Source organism: Chiloscyllium plagiosum, unplaced genomic scaffold (genome assembly GCF_037043375.1).
Source record: "Chiloscyllium plagiosum isolate Xiang-an unplaced genomic scaffold, Cpla_swu_hap1 HiC_scaffold_1, whole genome shotgun sequence".
Taxonomy (NCBI): Eukaryota; Metazoa; Chordata; class Chondrichthyes; order Orectolobiformes; family Hemiscylliidae; genus Chiloscyllium; species Chiloscyllium plagiosum.
Genome location: NW_028270139.1, coordinates 95,320,004 through 95,339,254, shown reverse-complemented (window position 1 = coordinate 95,339,254; position 19,251 = coordinate 95,320,004). Strand labels below are relative to the sequence as shown.

Genomic DNA, 19,251 nt, shown 5'->3' with positions numbered 1-19,251 from the left:
GGTGAATTCCCCAGGGTGGAAAGGGGGAGGCATAGGTTTAAGGTGAGATATAAAAGTGATCTAAGGGGCAATGTTTTCACACAGGGGGTGATGCATGCATGGCATGATCTGCCAGAGGAAGTGGTGGAGGCTGGTACAATTACAATATTTAAAAGCATCTGGATGGATATGTGAATAGGAAGTGTTTAGAGGGATATGGGCCAAATGCTGGCAAATGGGACTAGATTAGGTTAGGATATCTGTTCAGCATGGACGAGTTGGACTAAATGGTCTGTTTCTTGCTGTACAGCTCTATGACCCTATTGTCAGTTTGTCAACAAACCTGGGATCAGTGTAGTATATGGGATTGATAGCTGGATGCTAATATTCAACTTGTCTCATTAGTGTTGTTAGATGGTGCAAGCCCTGAGGGAAGAAGGTTCTAGTGAAATCCTGCTTTGTCATGCTTCTGTATGTAGTTTAATAGTTAATAAATTTTACTGCTTCTAACTAGTTTAGCCCTCATCCATTTAAAGTTGCCAGAACTAGCTTCTGATATTTCTACAATTCTGTCCTTATCCACCATGCCTTCATGTGTAAATTCCAATAGGAGTTATTGTGTGGCAATCAGATAGAAAGTCTAAGAGATGTTATATTAAAAAGCCATTCCGCAAAGTTCATGACAGCTAACTCACCACAGAAAACAGCACAGTTTGACTATAGATTTTGTCATTTGTTCCCTGACCAAATATTTAGCATTGTTTTGCTCTCACATCAATGCACACAAAGAAAAATTTGACACTAAGGCCCAGAAGAATACAACAGAAACTGTTATATTCTATGATATTCTTTCTTTTTGGGTTGCCTCTGTTTGATGGTAAACCACATGAAAGTGTTACATTCTGTTAATATTTTCTCAGTTTTAGTCAGCTTCCACTTATTGCATTATTTAATTTGCATGACTTATGGATTCCCAATAAATGTGACATATTTAATCAGAAACGCTTCACTGAAATATTCAAATTAAGTTGAAAATGAGACATTCTAAAACTCAGAAGAGCTATCAGTTTCCAACAAGTTCTACTTGTTAATGTCTCAGTAATTATAACAACACCCTGGTAAGCTTTGAGTGCGGTCTCGTGGTTTCTCATAAATGAAATAAATTTAAAATAGTAAGAAGTCAACAACATAAAGATGACATCAAAGTTAACAAACCACATCCCTCTGAGTTTATTATAAATTAATCGAGATCTTCACTTGGCATTAGAGAGGCGACAATGAAATCATTGCAACATACACTATTCGTTTCTTTGGTTATTTTTTCCCTATCTCCAACATGTAAGTAACAAAATAAGCAACTTTTATACTTAGCACATTGACAATAAGATTTATTGTTATAATGTTCAAGTAGTAATCAGTGTACCTTTAGCATTTTGTCATGATTAACCAGCATTCTCAATTTCTGATGTAGCAATACATTATTATTATCTCTTTCTGTATTCATTTTTACTCCGTGTTTGACCCATGTATTTTTTAAGGTATTAGGAATTATAGAATACTTTTGAACCAATGCAACAAATCAAAAGCAACTTGTAAAGAGTATAAATCTGTTCTTTTCTCGAATTGTCAGATAGATCTGAGTGACAATGCCAGACCTTTCTGATAAGGTGCCACACAAAATGTTAACTCACAAGATGAGATTGGAGTAATTTATTAGCTTAGACAGAGGACTAATGAACAACAGTCAGAATAAATGGGTATTTATTTTCTAGTTGTCAAGATGTAACCACTGGGGGTCCATAACCTTCGGTCCTCAGGCCACAACTATCTACAGTCTACATTAACGTCTTGGACTCTTTTTTCATTCATTAGTGGATGAGGGGGGTCACCGGCTAGGCCAGTGTTTATTATCCATCCTAGAAGGCAGTTATGAGTCAACCACATTGCTTTGGTCTGGAGTCACATGTCGTCTAGACCAGTAATAATGGCATTTTCCTTCTTTGAAAGGTAATAGTGAACCAGATACATTTTTCCCCCAATAATGAACAATGGATTCTTTGTCATCATTAGACTCTGTGAGATTTTTATTAAATTCAAATACCACCATCTGCTGTGGCAGGATTTAAACATTGGTGCCCAGAACATTGGCTAGGTTTCTGGATTAATAGTCCTGCTATGATTTTACTTGGTCATTGACTTCCATTGGATGCAGAGATAGAATGTGAACTGTAGCCAGATTTGCAGATGACTCTAAAATAGAGGGGAAAGTAAGTTGCAACAAAGATATAAGACATTTACAAATGGACGATGGATAGGTTAGGAATCTTGGCACTTATTGATTGCTAAAGGAATGGAGGAAAAGGAGAGAAGTGTTGCAGTTATACAAAGCATCAGTAAGACTGTAGCTGGAGTACTTTTGATCTGATTTATTTGATGTGATTTATTATTTTGGTCTCTATACTTGAGGAAGAATTTGGTTGCATTGGATGCAGTCCTGAGAAGGTTCATGTGATTAATTCCACACCTGAAAAACATGTGTTATGAGGTGAGATTGAGCAATGTAGGCCTATACTCGCCCGAGTTTAGCAGAATGAGAGATGAGCTAAGTTAGGCATGTAAGATGCAACAAGAGATAAACAAAGTAGATAGGGACTAAATATTCCCCTTGTGGGACAATCTAAAGCAATGTCATAGTTTTCAATTAAGGGATAGCAGGTTTAAAACAAAGATGAGAAAGAATTAATTCTCTCAAAAGTAATGAAACTTTGCAATTCACTACCTTAGAGGATGATGGACACAGGGTCACTGAACAAATTTAAGAGGATACAGATTTTTAATTAGTAAAGAGATAAAGAGGTATGGGGAAATTACTTCTTTCAAAGGACCATGAATTTATAGAATTCACTACCCCAGACTGTGGGCAATACTGGGACACAGAATAAATTTAAAGACGAGATAGATTTTTAATTAGAAATGCGTAAATTAGTTGTGAGGAGCAGGTGGGAAAATGGAGTTGAGGCTGAGATGAAATCAACCATGATCATCTTCAATGGAGGAGTAGGCTTGAAGGGTTGAATTGCTTACTCCAACTTCCAGTTACTTGTACGCTATTCAATTCCAGAAATAATGTATATTGGAATGAATGGATTGTCTTATGAGGTTGGGTTGGACAGGTGGGGCTTGTTTCCACTGGGGTTCAGAATATTAAGAGGTTAATTGATGGAAGTATATTAAAATTCTTACTAGTTATGAAAAAGTTGAGGTAAAAAGACGATTTTCTCTCATGAGTCAGCGCAGAACTAGATGACATGGTTTTAAAATTACCTTTTAGGACAGAGATGAGGAGAAAGTTCTTTTTCATAGTGTTTGTGAGTTTGGAACTCAGCCTCAGAAGGCTTTGGAGATGGAGTAATTAAATCACTTCTATATCTATGTCTATTGATATGCTTATTGAAGACTTTGCAATTTTGATTTCTATCAGCTGTCAGACTTTTATCATAATTGCTCTTTGCATCTCATATTTGTTTCTTCACCTCCCTTCTGAACATTTGGTTCTCAATTGCACTTCAACTTGACACCTGGATTAAGCACACTTGTTTTTCTTTGACATCCAGAGAGCTCTGGATTTATTTGTTTCACTTTTCCCTGTATACCTTGACTGGGCCCAAACCATCTCCACTCCAGCCCATTGTTTAGCTACATCAGCTACCGCTGCTGACCTTTTCTTTCAGTCTATCTGACCATTTCTGTTATTGCCCCATTGAAGTTTGCCAGTTGATTCTTCTTATTCTGGATTGACCAATGTCATTTTCTATTGTCATTCTAACCCTTGTAATACAATGATTACTGTCTCTTAAATGTTCCCTCACTGTCACTTAGTCTTCTTGGCCCACCTCATTCCCAAGAACCAGGTCTAGCAGTGCCTCCTTTCTCATTAGATTGGAGATACACTGCTGTAGACACTGTTGTAGATCTAACCTCAAGGTTAGATCTCATGGAATACAGGGACAACTAGCCATTTGGATACAGAACTAGCTCAAAGATAGAAGACAGAGGGTGGTGGTGGAGGTTGCTTTTCAGACTGCAGTCCCATGACCAGTAGTGTGCCACAAGATCCGTGCTGAATCCACTATGTTTCATCATTTATATAAATGATTTAAATGTGAACATAGGAGGTATAGTTAGTAAGTTTGCAGAAGACACCAAAATTGGAAGTGTAGTGGACAGCAAAGAAGTTTACCACAGATTACAATGGGATCTTGATTAGCTGGGCCAATGACTGAGGAGTGGCAGATGGCATTCAATTTAGATAAATGTGAGGTGCTGCATTTTGGGAAAGCAAACCTTAGCAGGACTTACACACTTAATGGTAAGGCCCTAGGGAGTGTTGCTGAACAACAAGGCCTTGGAGTGCAGGTTCATAGCTCCTTGAAAGTTGAGTTGTAGATAGATAAGATAGTGAAAAAGGCATTTGTATGCTTTCCTTTATCGGTCAGAACATTGAGTATAAGAGTTGGGAGGGCATGTTGTGGCTGTTAGGAGTTGGGTTAGTCCACCTTTGGAATACTGCGAACAATTCTGGCCTCCTTCCTATCGGAAGAATGTTGTGAAACTTGAAAAGGTTCAGAAAAGATTTACAAGGATGTTGTCAGGATTTGAGCTATAGGGACAGGCTGAATAGGCTGGGGTTGTTTTTCCTGGAATGTCAAAGGCTGAGGGGTGACTTTATAGAGGTTTATAAAATCATGAGGGGCATGGATAGGATAAAGTCCCCCATTATAACTACTCTATGGTGTTTATATCTCTTTGTAATTTCCTTGTTTCTCCAGTTCAGTCTCACTGGCTGGTGGTCATGATAAACCAATAACAATACATCCTTCTCATTCCTTAGCTCTAACTAAATCAAACCTGTCTGCGCTTTTCCAGCAACACATTTTTCAGCTCTGATCTCCAGCATCTGCAGTCCTCACTTTCTCCCTGTCTTTCAACCCTGTGAAACATCTTTCTCCGGCACTGCAAAACATTCCTTAAGCAAAAATAACTCAATTTCTTTCCTTTCCTAAATTTCTGAACCCTTATACCCAGCAATATTCAACAGACAAATCTGGCCTTCTTTATGCCAGGTGTCTGTTACTGCCACATCATCATAATCTCACGTCAAACTGTCTGTAATGCCAATATTATTCACTATGTCAGCCTGTTGACCTGCGTGCACTGTAACCTTGATTTAAATGTCAGTCGATTCTCCCATACTCCAATTCCATTAGCTAACTTTCTGTTTTCTATTTTAGTGTATCTGCCTTTCTCTGCATTTCATGCACCCTGGTATTACTTCCTAAAATCCTCCACTCATTCCCATACCTCTGCTGAGTTCATTTGAAACCTCTTGAACAGCAATAGCATAATTCCACAGAAGGAACTCAGTCCCAGATCTGTTCAGATGCAAACTGTCGAACTTGTGGAGTTGACCCAGAGCCTGTCTCAGTGTCCCAGCAATCTAAAACCTTCCCACCTGTACCACCTTCCCAGACACACCTTTTTATCTTTATATTTCTGCACTCACTTCCCACAGCAAGAACCTAGACACAATTGAAAGCCTGGATATGATTCACATCTTACTCTATGTGTGCACAGATGGCTTAATTATTTGAGAAGTTGAAGTCAGAACTAAACACTGTGCAACCACCAGTAAATATCCCCACTTCTAATCTTACAACGAAGGGTAGGTCATTAATGCAGCAGCTGAAAATGGTTTGGCCTAGAATACTGTCCTTAGTTGCTCCTGCAGTGACATCCTTGAATTAAAGTGATCATCCTCTAACAGTACAACCAATTTCCTTTCTATGATCAACAATTTAGAACTTCTGTTGTTAGATCTGGTCTATCCTTTTCCATCACTATTTTCAAACTAATAGACCATAATTCTATTAATTTGAAAATAGTGATGGAAAAAGATAGACCAGATCTAAAAGTTGAAGTTCTAAATTGGAGGAAAGCTAATTTTGACAGCATTAAGCAAGAGCTTTCAAAAGCTGATTGGGGGCAGATGTTCGTAGGTAAAGGGACGGCTGGAAAATGGGAAGCCTTCAGAAATGAGATAAAGAGAGTGCAGAGACAGTATATTCCTGTTAGGGTGAAAGGCAAAGCCAGTAGGTGTAGGGAATGCTGGATGACTAGAGAAATTGAAGATTTAGTTAAGAAAAAGAAGGAAGCATAGTCAGGTACAGACAGAAGAGATCTAGTGAATCCTTAGAAGAATATAAAGGCAGGAGGAATATACTTAAGAGGGAAATCAGGAGGCGAAAAAAGGGAACATGAGATAGCTTTGGCAAATAGGGTAAAGGAGAAATCCAGAGGGTTTTGACAAATATATTAAGGACAAAAGGGTGAGTAGGGAGTGAATAGGGCTCCTCAAAGATCAGCAAGGCGGCCTTTGTGTGGAACGGCAGGAGATGGGGCAAATACTAAATGAGTATTTTGCCTCAGTGTTTACTGTGGAGAAGGACATGGAAGATATAGAGTATGGGGAAATAGATGGTGACATCTTGAAAAATGTCCATATTACAGAGGAGGAAGTGCTGGATGTCTTGAAATGTATAAAGGTGGATAAATCCCCAGGACCTGATCAGGTGCAACCTAGAACTCTGTGGGAAGCTAGGGAAGTGATTGCTGGGCCTCTTGCTGAGAGATTTGTATCATCAGTGGTCACAGATGAGGTGCCAGAAGACTGGAGATTGGCTAACATGGTACCATTATTTAAGAAAGGTGGTAAGGACAAGCCCGGGAACTATTGACCGATGAGCCTGATGTTGGTGGTGGGCAGGTTGATGGAGGGAATCCTGAGGGACAGGATTTACACATATTTGGAAAGGTAAAGATAGATTAGGGATAGTCAACATGGCTTTTGTGCGTGGGAAATCATGTCTCACAAACTTGATTGAGTTTTTCGAAAAAGTAACAAAGGATTGATGAGGGCAAAGCTGTGGACATGATCTATATGGACTTCGTTAAAAATCACACAACACCAGGTTATAGTCCAACAGGTTTAATTGGAAGCACTAGCTTTCGGAGCACCGCTCCTTCATCAGGTAGTTGTGGAGGACACAATTGTAAGGCATAGAATTTACAGCAAACGTTTACAGTGTGATGTAACTGAAATTACACGATGCTGTAAATTTTTGCTGTAAATTCTGTGCCTTACAATTGTGTCCTCCACAATCACCTGATGAACGAGCGGCGCTCCGAAAGCTAGTGCTTCCAATTAAACCTGTTGGACTATAGCCTGGTGTTGTGTGATTTTTAACTTTGTACACCCCAGTCCGACACCGGCATCTCCGAATCATATATGGACTTCAGTAAGGTGTTTAACAAGGTTCCCCATGGGAGACTGATTAGCAAGGTTAGATCTCATGGAATACAGGGAGAACTAGCCATTTGGATACAAACCTGGCTCAAAGGTAGAAGACAGAGAGTGGTGGTGGAGGGTTGTTTTTCAGACTGGAGGCCTTTGACCAGTGGAGTGCTACAAGGATCGGTGCTGGGTCCTCTACTTTTTGTCATTCACATAAATGATTTGGATGCGAGCATAAGAGGCACAGTTAGTAAGTTTGCAGATGACACCGAAATTGGAGGTGTAGTGGACAGCGAAGAGGGTTATCTCAGATTACAACAGGATCATGATCAAATGGGCCAATAGGAGTGGCAGATGGAGTTTAATTCAGATAAATGTGAGGTGCTGTTTTTTGGGAAAGCAAATCTTAGCAGGATTTATACACTTAATGGTAAGGTCCTAGGAAGTTTTGCTGAACAAAGAGACCTTGGAGTGCAGGTTCATAGCTCCTTGAAAGTAGAGTCGCAGGTGGATAGGATAGTGAAGAAGGCATTTGGTATGCTTTCCCTTATTGGTCAGAGCATTGAGTATAGGAGTTGGGAGGTCATGTTGCAGCTCTACAGGACGTTGGTTAGGCCACTTTTGGAAAATTGTGAGCAATTCTGGTTTCCTTCCTAATGGAAGAATGTTGTGAAACTTGAAAGGGTTCAGAAAAGACATACAAGGATGTTGCCAGGTTTGGAGGACTTGAGTTATAGGGAGAGGCTGAATAGGCTGGGGCTGTTTTCCCTGGAGTGTCGAAGGCCTTGGGGTGATCTCATAGACATTTATATAATCATGAGGGGCATGGATAGGATAAATAGACAAAGTATTTTTCCTGGGGTAGGGGAGTCCAGAACTAGAGGGCATAGGTTTAGGGTTAGAGGGGAAAGATATAAAAGGAACCTAAGGAGCAACTTTTTATGCAGTGGGTGGTGTGTGTATGGAATGAGCTGCCAGAGGAAGTGGTGGAGGCTAATACAATTGCAACATTTAAAAGGCATCTGGATGGGTATATGAATAGGAAGAGTTTGGAGGGATATGGGCCAAGTGCTGGCAAGTGGGACTATATCTGGTCAGCATGGATGATTTGGGCTGAAGGGTCTGTTTCCGCGCTCTCTATGACACGAAATGTTGCTTTAATGTTAAGTGCGGTGACTCTCACCTCACCCTCATTGGAATATTTCCGTACAATAAATTATATGACAATTATGTTCATTTAGTCAAAGATTTATGTGTACATGTGTCAACTGATTAAATTGGCATTCAGCATCTTTAATATGTTTTCTATACAGATAATGGTGCAGAAATTATTGGAGGCAATGAAGTTAAACCCCATTCAAAACCCTATATGGCATCTATTCAATTTTATAACAAGACACTGAAGAGTTATTTGCATAATTGTGGAGGGGCTTTGATCAGAAATAAATGGATACTGACAGCAGCACACTGTGAATGGTAAGTTATCATGTGTATATCTATAATTGACTTAGTACTGTATTTATCAACCTAAGCTTAACTCCCACACTATAACCACATCAAATAATTACTTTCAAATGTTACACCACATAATTATTGATACCCAGAGCACCATGATATTGATAACTATTTCTCTTCATATGGTTGATGTGATATTTTAAAAATACATCTAACTATTTGATTGCATAGATAGTCTGGTTGTTAGATGGAAAATGCCATATAGTTCTGTAGTTGACTTTTTTTATTATCCTTCATCTGCTGGTGCTGGCAGGTGGGACTAGATTGGATTGGGATATCTGGTCGGCACGGACGGTTGGACCGAAGCGTCTGTTTCCATGCTGTACATCTCTATGACTCTATGACTCTACGATACCCATGCAAAGCTAAGGCATCAGAATCCAACACAAATAGATATATTGTTGGGATTTTCACAGCTGTGTCCTCAAGAGCTTTTCTGGCATCCTATTCCTTGTCTGGCTAGACTTAACCTATTTATTAGGTCAAAAATGGAAAAAACTGGAGAAACTCAGCAGGTCATGCAGTATCTCTGGAGAGAAAGCAAAGTTAACGTTTCAGGTCCAGTGTATTCACTGCCATAATATGGTCCTCTCTACACTGTTGAAATTAAACACAGACTGGGCAACCACTTTAGAGAACACCTACACTCTGTCCTCAGAAATAATCCCAATCTTCCAGTTCCCTGTCACTTCGACATACCGCTGTGTTCCCTAGCCAACATCTCTGTCTCAGGCCTGTTACAGAGCTCCGGTGAGCTCAGCACAAGTTGGAAGAACAACATCTCATTTTGCAGTGGGGTCCCTACAGCCTTTAAGGCTCAATATTGAGTTCAATAATTTTAGGGCCTGAAAACATTCTTCCATGTTCTTTTACCACCCTGATACCCCAAACCCTGTCATCTTTGCCTACTTTCATTGCAGCCAAACCATTTTCACCTACTTACAGTCTCTATTAGGACCTTTTCTATCACCCTTGTTTATTTTTATCTATCCCTTTGTTGCCTATGTTTCTCTCACTCTGGGCTCTATCTCCACCAATCATTAACCTCCACCTCCATTCCCATTCCCCTCTGTACCCTTGTCATTAGCAATATATGCCACCTTGAAGAAGGGTCATAGAATCATAGAGTCAAAGAGATGTACAGCATGGAAACAGACCCTTCAGTCCAACCTGTCCATGCCGACCAGATATCCAAACTTAATCTAGTCCCATTTGCCAGCTCTTGAGCCATATCTCTCTAAACCCTTCCTATTCATATACTCATCCAGATGCCTTTTTAATGTTGCAATGGTACCAGCCTCCACTACTTCCTCTGGCAGCCAATTTCATTAATGCACCACCCTCTGTGTGAAAAAGTTACCCCTTAGGTCTCTTTTATATCTTTCCCTTCACACCCTAAACCAATGCCCCCTAGATCTCGACTCCCCCACCCCAGGGAAAAGACCTGAACTATTTACACTAGCCATAGCCCTCATGATTTTATAAACCTCTATGAGGTTACCCCTCAGCCTTCGATGCTCCAGGGAAAACAGCCCCAGCCTATTCAACGATTCCCGATAGCTCAAATCATCCAACCCTGGCAACATCCTTATAAATCTTTTCTGAACTCTTTCAAGTTTCACAACATCCTTCCGATAGGAGGGAGACCAGAATTGTTCACAATATTCTAAAAGTGGCCTAACCAATGTCCTCTACAGCCACAATGTGACCCACTGGACCTGAAACATTAACTCTGCTTTCTCTCCACAGATGGCACCAGACCTGTCGTGTTTCTCCAGTTTTTTCTATTTTTGTTTTAGATTTCCAGCAACCATAGTTCTTTGTTTTACCTACTTGTTAGGTCATTGGCTTGCAGAATTATCTGGATCCAAGTGGAAAGAATCAGCGTCCTTAATAATAGTTGCAAGTCTCATTAATGACATCACTCATTTTACTACATGTCAATATTTTCTGAAGTATGATTACTGTAATAACATCCTGAACCAGTTGCAGGATAATCAAATGTCTGGAGGATTCCAGATGTTAATAGCTTGTATGAATTCATTATTTGCTGACAACAGCACATCACAAATTCATCGATGGAGAGATGATAGAACAATGGTAATGTTTCTAAGCTTCTCATCCAGATGCCCAACTAACGATCTGCAGAAATGGATTCACATCTTACCAAGGAGATTTTTTTTAAACTAAATCTGCAAAAATTGAAAGCTAGTCTTGGACATCTTTTAAAGAACTGTCTTGTTCACTAATGCCCTTTAGGAAAATAAATTTAATGCCTTCACCTATTCTGATAGATAAGTGACTCCAGAAATGCAGCAATGTAGCCGACAGTGCCATATGTGGGCTGATGATGCTCCACATGTGTAGGCCAACAGTGATCTGTGTGAAGGAATAAAGTATAATTAGAGATTAGAATCTCCCCAGTTTTGAGGAGTGACTCCGAGCTGTTTGGCTTATTGATGGGACTTGGTCTCTGTACAAATATTTCACAGACTTGTTAACTGAAATCTCTTTGATTTCAAAATGTTGGTGCTCTGTTTCAGAGGGAGGGGTTCCTTCTTTTCCATTGGACTGAACTAGCCCCCTAGCTGGCCACTCTTCTGTAGAACATAAATTCTATGCATGGCCGATATTTAGATCCATCTGTGGTGATGTGGGAGGTGCCTGTAGCACAGAAACTAAGGCATGACTAATTGACTTCATCAACTTTACCGAACCTTTAGACAGAGTTCATTCTTTGCATGGTCGTCCCTGAGAATGAGGTTATCACGATGTGTTTTCATTTTATATTCATTCTGGAGTTAAAAACCACTCCTCTATCTACCAGCATTTTACTTTACAACTGCACTCATACTGGAGATCAAAAAGGAAAAAGACCCTTACCAGAAATCCTGAGGTAAAGTTTTTAAAAATGTAACACAAATCAGTCAGTATCTGAAGAAGAATTCCATTAAAATGGAGCTCCATTAATTTCCATCCATTTGTTGGGAGCAGCTGAACTGAGTAGATGTTTTCTTCCTTATAGATTCAATGTTTGATCTAGGGCTGAAAGAAACAGGAAATTATATGGTTTAGTTCATTGTTCAGTTTGTTATCATCGTTTGAAATCCTGAATGTTCTTCTTCTCAAATATCTGAAAATTGCCTGCTCTTACGGAAGCAAAGATTAATTGTCTACCTTTCTGATGAAATGTAGGATGGGACGTGTTCAAGTTGTTCTTGGAGCCCATTCTTTGTCACAAAATGAGAAAAGTCAACAAAAAATTCAGGTCAAGAAGCAGTATCCCCATCCACAGTTTAACAGAAGAACTACACAAAATGACATCATGCTACTTGAAGTATGGATTTCAATTCTTTCTGCTTTGTTTGTGGTATTTAAAATTAGTAATTTAGAAAGACAGTAGTGTTTTGCTTCTGCGAAATGTAACAACGTTATAAGGTCAATCTTGTTGTGCAAAAATTATGCAAAATACCTTGTGAAATCCACCAATGGTGTTGTCAGTTTAAATGTTTCTAAAAGTTGAGACTCAAGCATACAGTTGTCACAGGGAATATTCTTCACTTCAATAAGCTGCTTAAGCCTATTGGGGCATTATAGTCAAACCTAACTCTAGTAATCATTTTTCCATATGGGAAGTCTTCAGTGAGCAATCAGATGCAGGTATCTTTTGTCTTTTGCCTGGGGTACTCTGGCTGAACTGTGGCAATCTGACTGCTGCTTCAGCTAAAGTCACCTGCCTTTACACAGATCCAGAGGCTTCTCAGCAAGATTTAATCATCAAGCCACTGGAGAATCTTTCCTTTATTGATCAAGAAAACATTAAAATTTAAAGTTATAAATGTAATCCCACTTAAATGAAACTGTATAAACATTTCTTAATGTCCAAAAGCCAATCAAACAATATTTGTCCTTCCTGCCATTTCCATTCTCTCTTGCTCAGATACTGTGCCTTAAGAGGGATTTGGTGACTTATTAGATTATGCTTGATAAAGCATTGCAGTAGTTTGCTGTTGCCATCTGCATCATAGCTGGCTTAGAAACTTCCAAGCAACTTACAATCTGCAGTCAGGAATATTAGAAGTACTTACAGACAAATGATCAACCTAACTGACCACATTGTGAATATACCTTCAGTGACCATCAATTCCTAAAGTGAGACTGAAACCCAGAGTTGTTAGTGCATCGCTGCACCACAAGACTTCAACCCCAACTCCTTTACATCTGCCTAAAAATATCCCGACTCCCAACAGCCAAGATCCAACACATTTTTGCGATACGCACTTGACATTGATCACTTAAGGCAACAAGAGTTCTACCTCCACAGTACCTCAGAGATATACAGTCATTTTAATCTGTCGGGATTGGACCACCATTTGTTTTGTACTCTGCCTGATTGTATTCTTCACTGAAATCATTGGAGGGTGAAATCAAGGGTAGCGTAAAGTGGATGGTCAATGATAGGAATTCGATTGGGGTGTGCTGTGAAATTGCAGATAATGACAATCACCATCAAGTTGTAGATGACAAATAATGATACCCATCCCAGAGGATGCACAGTGCCTGTCCAACCATTGCCTGATCCACCTACCTGACCATATTATGAATATACCTTCGGTGACCATCAATTCTGAAAGTCAGACTTGAACCCAGAGTTGTTCATGCTATCACTGCACCACAAGAGTTCAACCCCAAAATCCCTTACATCTGCCAAAGAAATCCCGACTCCCAACAGCCAAGACCCAACACGTTTTTGTGATGCACAATATTCGGTCCAAAAGTAGAAATATTTGAGGAGCACATTTCTCACAGTTTGAACATGACAGCCCTCTTTTGGAATATAATAAAGTAGAAAATCTGCTTTCTATTTCAAAAAATGCAAGTATTCATTTGCTCTTATTTTATTGCAGCTGTCCAGTGAAGCAAAAATCAACAAATATGTCAATTTGCTCAAACTACCAAATGACAAGAAAACAGACGTGAAACCTGGAACTTCCTGCAAGGTGGCAGGATGGGGAATAACGTCTATATACTCCAAGTCTCCATCTGACACACTTCAACAAGTGAAGCTGAAAGTAATAGATCGGTGTATATGCAACAGTGAGGAGTACTACAATCGTAAACCTGTAGTAACCAAGGACATGATCTGTGTTGGTGACAGCAAAGCCCAAAGAGACTCATGCAATGTGAGTATACTAGTTGGTATCAGTTAAAATAACTATGAAGCTTTTGTATTTTCTCCACCATCCTATATGATTTTCTCATTTTAGTTACTGAAGGAAATCTTGTATCCTTATTCAGTGTCTTGTATCCTATGGAACTCCAATCTTCCATCATCAAGGCTGACTCTTAAATTCCCTTGAGTGCTAAGTCCATGACCTTGGAAACCACTCTGTTGTATCAAAAACATGTTTCAGGAAGACCATGATAAGACCAGAAGAAATAAGGACAGGAGTAGGCCATTTAGCTCCTCAAATCTGCTCTGCCAATCAATAGGATCATGGCTGATCCAATGTTCCTCACGTCTACTTTCTTGCCCTTTCCCCATAATCCTTTATTCCCCTGCTAATCAAGAATCTATTTCAGCCTTAATATATGTAAGGACTCTTCCCCCACAGCCTTCCATGACAAGATGTTCTGAAGACTCACAATCCTCTGAGAGAAGATAATTCTCTTTCTATCCAGTGTTAAATCAGCACCCGTTTATTCTGAGGCAATGCATTCTGGTCCTAGACTCTCCCATGATGGGAACCTCCTTTCAGCATCTACCCTGTCAAGCCCTTAAGAATCCTATGTTACCATGAGATTGCCTCTCATCTAAACTCCAGTTGGCAGAGTCCCAGGTTGTTTCAGCTTTGCTCATAAGAAAATTTCATACTAAGGATCATCCTAGTGAATATTCTCTGAACTGATTCCAATGAAATAATATATTTTCTTAAATAAGAAGACTAAACGTGTTCACAGTACTTCACATGTGGTCTTAACAGCATCTCGCACAGTTGCAGTAAGATTTCCCTACTCTTATATTCCAAACCCTTTAAAATAAGGGCCAACATTCCACTAGTCTTCCTAATTGCCTGCTGCAACTTGCTGTGTTTTGTGAACAAGTACCCACTAAGTCCCTTTGTGTTGCAACTTCCTGCAGTTTTTCTCCATTTAAATAACACTACTCTTTTCTTCTCCCTTCCAAAACGAACAACTTCACATTTTCCTATATTATACTCCATTTGCCAACATATTTGCCCGCTTAATTTTTCTATCAAACTCTCTGTGTAAACTATTTGTATCCATTTTGCAACCTGCCTTTCCACCTATTTTTGTGTCATTTGCAGGTTTGGCTCCAATACATTCGCTTCCTTCCTCCAAGGCACATGACACCAAATTATCGTTCAACAACTTTATTTGAAATCACAAGGTGAAGACTTCACCTGACAAAGGAGCAGCGCTCTGATAGTTTGTGATTTCAAATAAATCCATTGGACTATAACCTGGCTTCATGTGACTTCTGACTTTGTCCACCCCAGTCCAACACCAGCATTTCCACATCATTAATATGTATTGTAAACAGTTATAATTCCTGAGAATCCCTGAGGAACCCCACTGCTTACAAGTTTGCCTTAAAAAAAGGTCCACTTTTCCAATCTGCAGCTTCCCGCACTTGAGGCAATTCTTTATTCATGCCAGTAAATGACATCCAACAGCAAGGGCTCTTCTCTTATAAATTAACCTTTTGTGATGAACCTTGTCTAATGCCTTCTGCAAGTCCAAATACAAAACATCTCCTGCTTCCCCTCTATTCACTCTGGCTGAGAATTCCTCAAACAATTCTATTAAGTCAGTCATGCTGACCTACTTGATTATATTATGAATTTCCAAATGCACTATGATTATTTCCCTAATAATTGTTTTGAATATTTTTCCAGCAATAGATGTTAGGCTAATCAACCAATAGTTACCTGCTTTTTGTCTCCCTTCCTTTTTTAAATAGGGGTGTACAATTGGCAATATTCCGATCCTCTGGTAATTTTCCAAAATACAATGATTTTTGGAAAATTGCAATCACTATCTCTGTCGCTACTTCTTTTTGGATTCTAGGATGCAAGCCATGAGGGCCAGAGGACTGATATGCCTTTAGCCTCATTAGTTTGTCTCATACTACTTCTCTAGTGATGGTACTTAATTTCTTCCCATATTGTTTAGCACTAAAGGAGGAATGCTTGAAGCATCTTTCAATATGAAGACTGATCTGTTTAAATGCTCTGCCATTTTCTTGTTTTCCCCAAAACGTTCTCCATTGATTCATTTTCTAACAGGCCTCTGTTCACTTTGACCTCTCTCCTTTTTATATATTTAAAGAAACTCTTATTGTCAGTTTTTGTATTCCTAACTACATTGGCCTCACAGTTTGTTTCTCTTTCTTCATTATCTTTTCACTCCTCAATTACTGAATTCTGAATTTATCCCAGGTGGACCCCCCCTCTCACTTTCTCAAGGCACTTAGACATGGGTTTTAAAGCAACAGCTGATACCTGAGAATAAATAACAACATGATAAAGCAATATCTAATAGATGATCCACCACCTTATGAATATAAGATACCTTAATCATGTAAGAATCATCCTCCCTTCATTTCATTCTTTTTAAAATAATTTTGTACCCCTGCTCCATATTAAATTGGCTTCCTGTTACTATTATACAAATCTCTAAATTTTGGCTAAAATGTATTGCCAACTAGTAATTGTGTTGGACTGCAAGCACGAGAATGAAAGACTGGTGACCAGAATGCATGTTCCTTCATTCAAAGAAATTTATTTAAAGACTAAGTGATCAAAGTAAAATCTCTTAGAATGCTGAAGGTTATTATTAAGCATTTTTCTTTTGCAATGCCAGAAGGCATGATGGTGATTTTACAATGAATAGCAAAGGTGAAGTTGTTTTGCATTGTTCTGACTGAGCTCTGAAATTAATGTGATCCTCACATTGAAGAGCAACATAGCAATTTGAGCAGAGAAGAAAGTCTGAAATGTTTCAGAAGGCTTGTGGAGAAGTTAAGACTTGTAGTAATAGAGAGAAAATTGTCAGACTTGATTCATTGACAGGAAGTATAGCATGATAATGGATGGATTTTCTTAGACTGGGCCTTTGTTCTCACTGACATTTCCCAAGAATGATTTTAGGTCTCTTATTGTTTGAAGTGTTTAAGGAAGAGCATTATAACATTTGTAGCAGATAAAAACCTTGACAATGTTGTAGGCATTGATGAAGATATAGCATGACAGCAAACATTCAAGACAGAATAACGTACAGTTATCAGTGGAAAGCACAACTTGTGAGTTTAGGCTGACAGATTGCACAGACTTTGCAGTATCCAGTATTTTTAGCCATTCCTTGATATCATGTGGAGTGCATCATATTGGAAGATACCAGCAACTGTGATGTTGGGAACCTTCAGAGGAGACTGGAGATGGGTCAACCACATGTCCCTTCCGGTGAAGGTGGATGCAAATATTTTTTGCATTGATGTGCTGGGCTCCCCCATTGTTGAGAATATTTGTGGAGCCAACCAGTTGCTGTTTGCTGTATGATTGGGTATGAACAGACAGGAAAGGTTCAGGGTCGTTCAGACCATGGAGAAAGACCTTATACTGAACTCTGATTTTGTAAGTAAACATCTTTTCCCCCATATCTAGAAATTTGTTTGGTCATGAACAGGTGGTTTATATCTCTACACAATATCAAAGGAGGTTATGACCGTAGGGGCGGATTATTAGAGAAAATTCAAAAGTGAGTATGTATTGCTTATAGCTGGGATACGAGAGAGATGATAGGAAATGACATTTCCTGCACTGCCCAAAGAATTGAAATATTTTCCAGGTGTTTACATGCTTGTAATCTTTAACAAGCACATAACTACTCTTCTTAGTTCAATACAGCAAGATAATATTGCAATCTGAATAGTGCATCATCAACAAATTCTACTTAATTATTGTCTTTTTCATTTTCTTTCTTGCAGGGTGATTCAGGCGGTCCTTTAATTTGCAACAAGAAATACAAAGGCATTGTGTCATACGGCCGAGGATGTGCAGATCCCAAAAAGCCTGGGATTTACACTCTCATATCAAAGAAATACCTTGACTGGATTGCAAAAATAATTGGTGTGCAAGCTTTCAATATGACCACTGTTGAGGATGTTGAGAGTCCCGCCGACACTCTGTTTTACCGTTAATGATCTGTGTTGAAGTGTTTTACTCAGAGAAGGACCAGCCTGCTTTTTTCCTTGTCTTAAGCTTATTGTATAATATCGGTGACAGAATATAATAAAAACCTGAAATGTGGTGTTCTGAATATGAACTGTATTACAATTTATTAACTGAATTCTCTTAGAGGACTATGAACTGTGAAAATGAGTTGAGCTGCTCCAGTGAGATTTTCAACTGAAATTTGAGAGACAGGACACACTTGGGAAGAATTTTCTCAGCCCTAAGTGACATGAGAAATAATAAGCCAGTTGGTGTAATATAGGGAGAATGGAAAAATGAGATTCTTGACGTCAAGAAAGGAAATATGATTTCCCCTCCAAGCCTTTAACAATGAGTCAAAAACCTCACTAGAGACAACCCGTGAAGCAGGTTTTTGTGATGCCATAACCTTAGAATGACTGCACATAGATGCTCACATGGCAAAGTACATGTATACATTTCCAGGCCTTGGATGTGCTGTGCAGAAAAGTCAGTACTGCTCATGTACACAGCACAGGCTCAACATTGAAATGGGAATCGAATGGGGCCAGAGGGGAGAGAACAGGCTTAGAGGGGAGGGGAAGAACTGATGGAGGGGATCAAGAGAATGGACAACGTGGGAAAAGAGAACAGACTGTGTGGAGGATGAATGGATGCTGGAAGAGAGAACAGGAAAGGATGAAACAATGGATATGGCAGGGAGAGAACAGATACAATAAATGCGAGAGGAAGAGAATGGGACAGGGAGAGAGAATGGGGATAAGGGAGAGAATAGGGAGAGGTGGAAGAGAGTGGGGGGACTGTGAGAATGAGTAGAGAGAATGGAGATGAGGGAGAGAGAATAAACGGAGGACATTCTCCACCCTTTACAAGCTCAATCACCCCTCTCAGCCCCATCCAGTCTCTCTTCACTTCCCCCAGCAGCATCTGTTCTCTCTGAACCACACCTGTCCCATCCATTCTCTCTATCATCTCCACCACCCCTCTCCACCCCCACAATCTTCCTCCCTTTCCCTCAGCCCCACCAGCTCTCTCTTCACACCCCTCTCTCTCTAGCCCTTTCCATTCTCTTCCTCTCCCAAATCCTGGCCCAATTTCTTCCTCCCCTCCTCCAGCCCAATCAATTTACCTAAAACACAGTCCTTCTCCGTTCACAGACAAATCCATCAA

General features: G+C 39.6%; 1 protein-coding gene across 1 annotated transcript; it reads left to right on the top strand.

Moving 5' to 3' along the window:
• The first annotated feature begins 1,232 nt into the window (after positions 1–1,232).
• Positions 1,233–18,187, top strand: LOC122549194 (granzyme A-like). Its single transcript, XM_043688589.2, has 5 exons — positions 1,233–1,317; positions 8,644–8,806; positions 12,041–12,182; positions 13,753–14,028; positions 17,856–18,187. The coding sequence occupies exons 1-5, from the start codon at positions 1,257–1,259 to the stop codon at positions 18,066–18,068; spliced, it is 855 nt and encodes a 284-aa protein (XP_043544524.2). The 5' UTR covers positions 1,233–1,256; the 3' UTR covers positions 18,069–18,187.
• Positions 18,188–19,251: the final 1,064 nt, after the last annotated feature.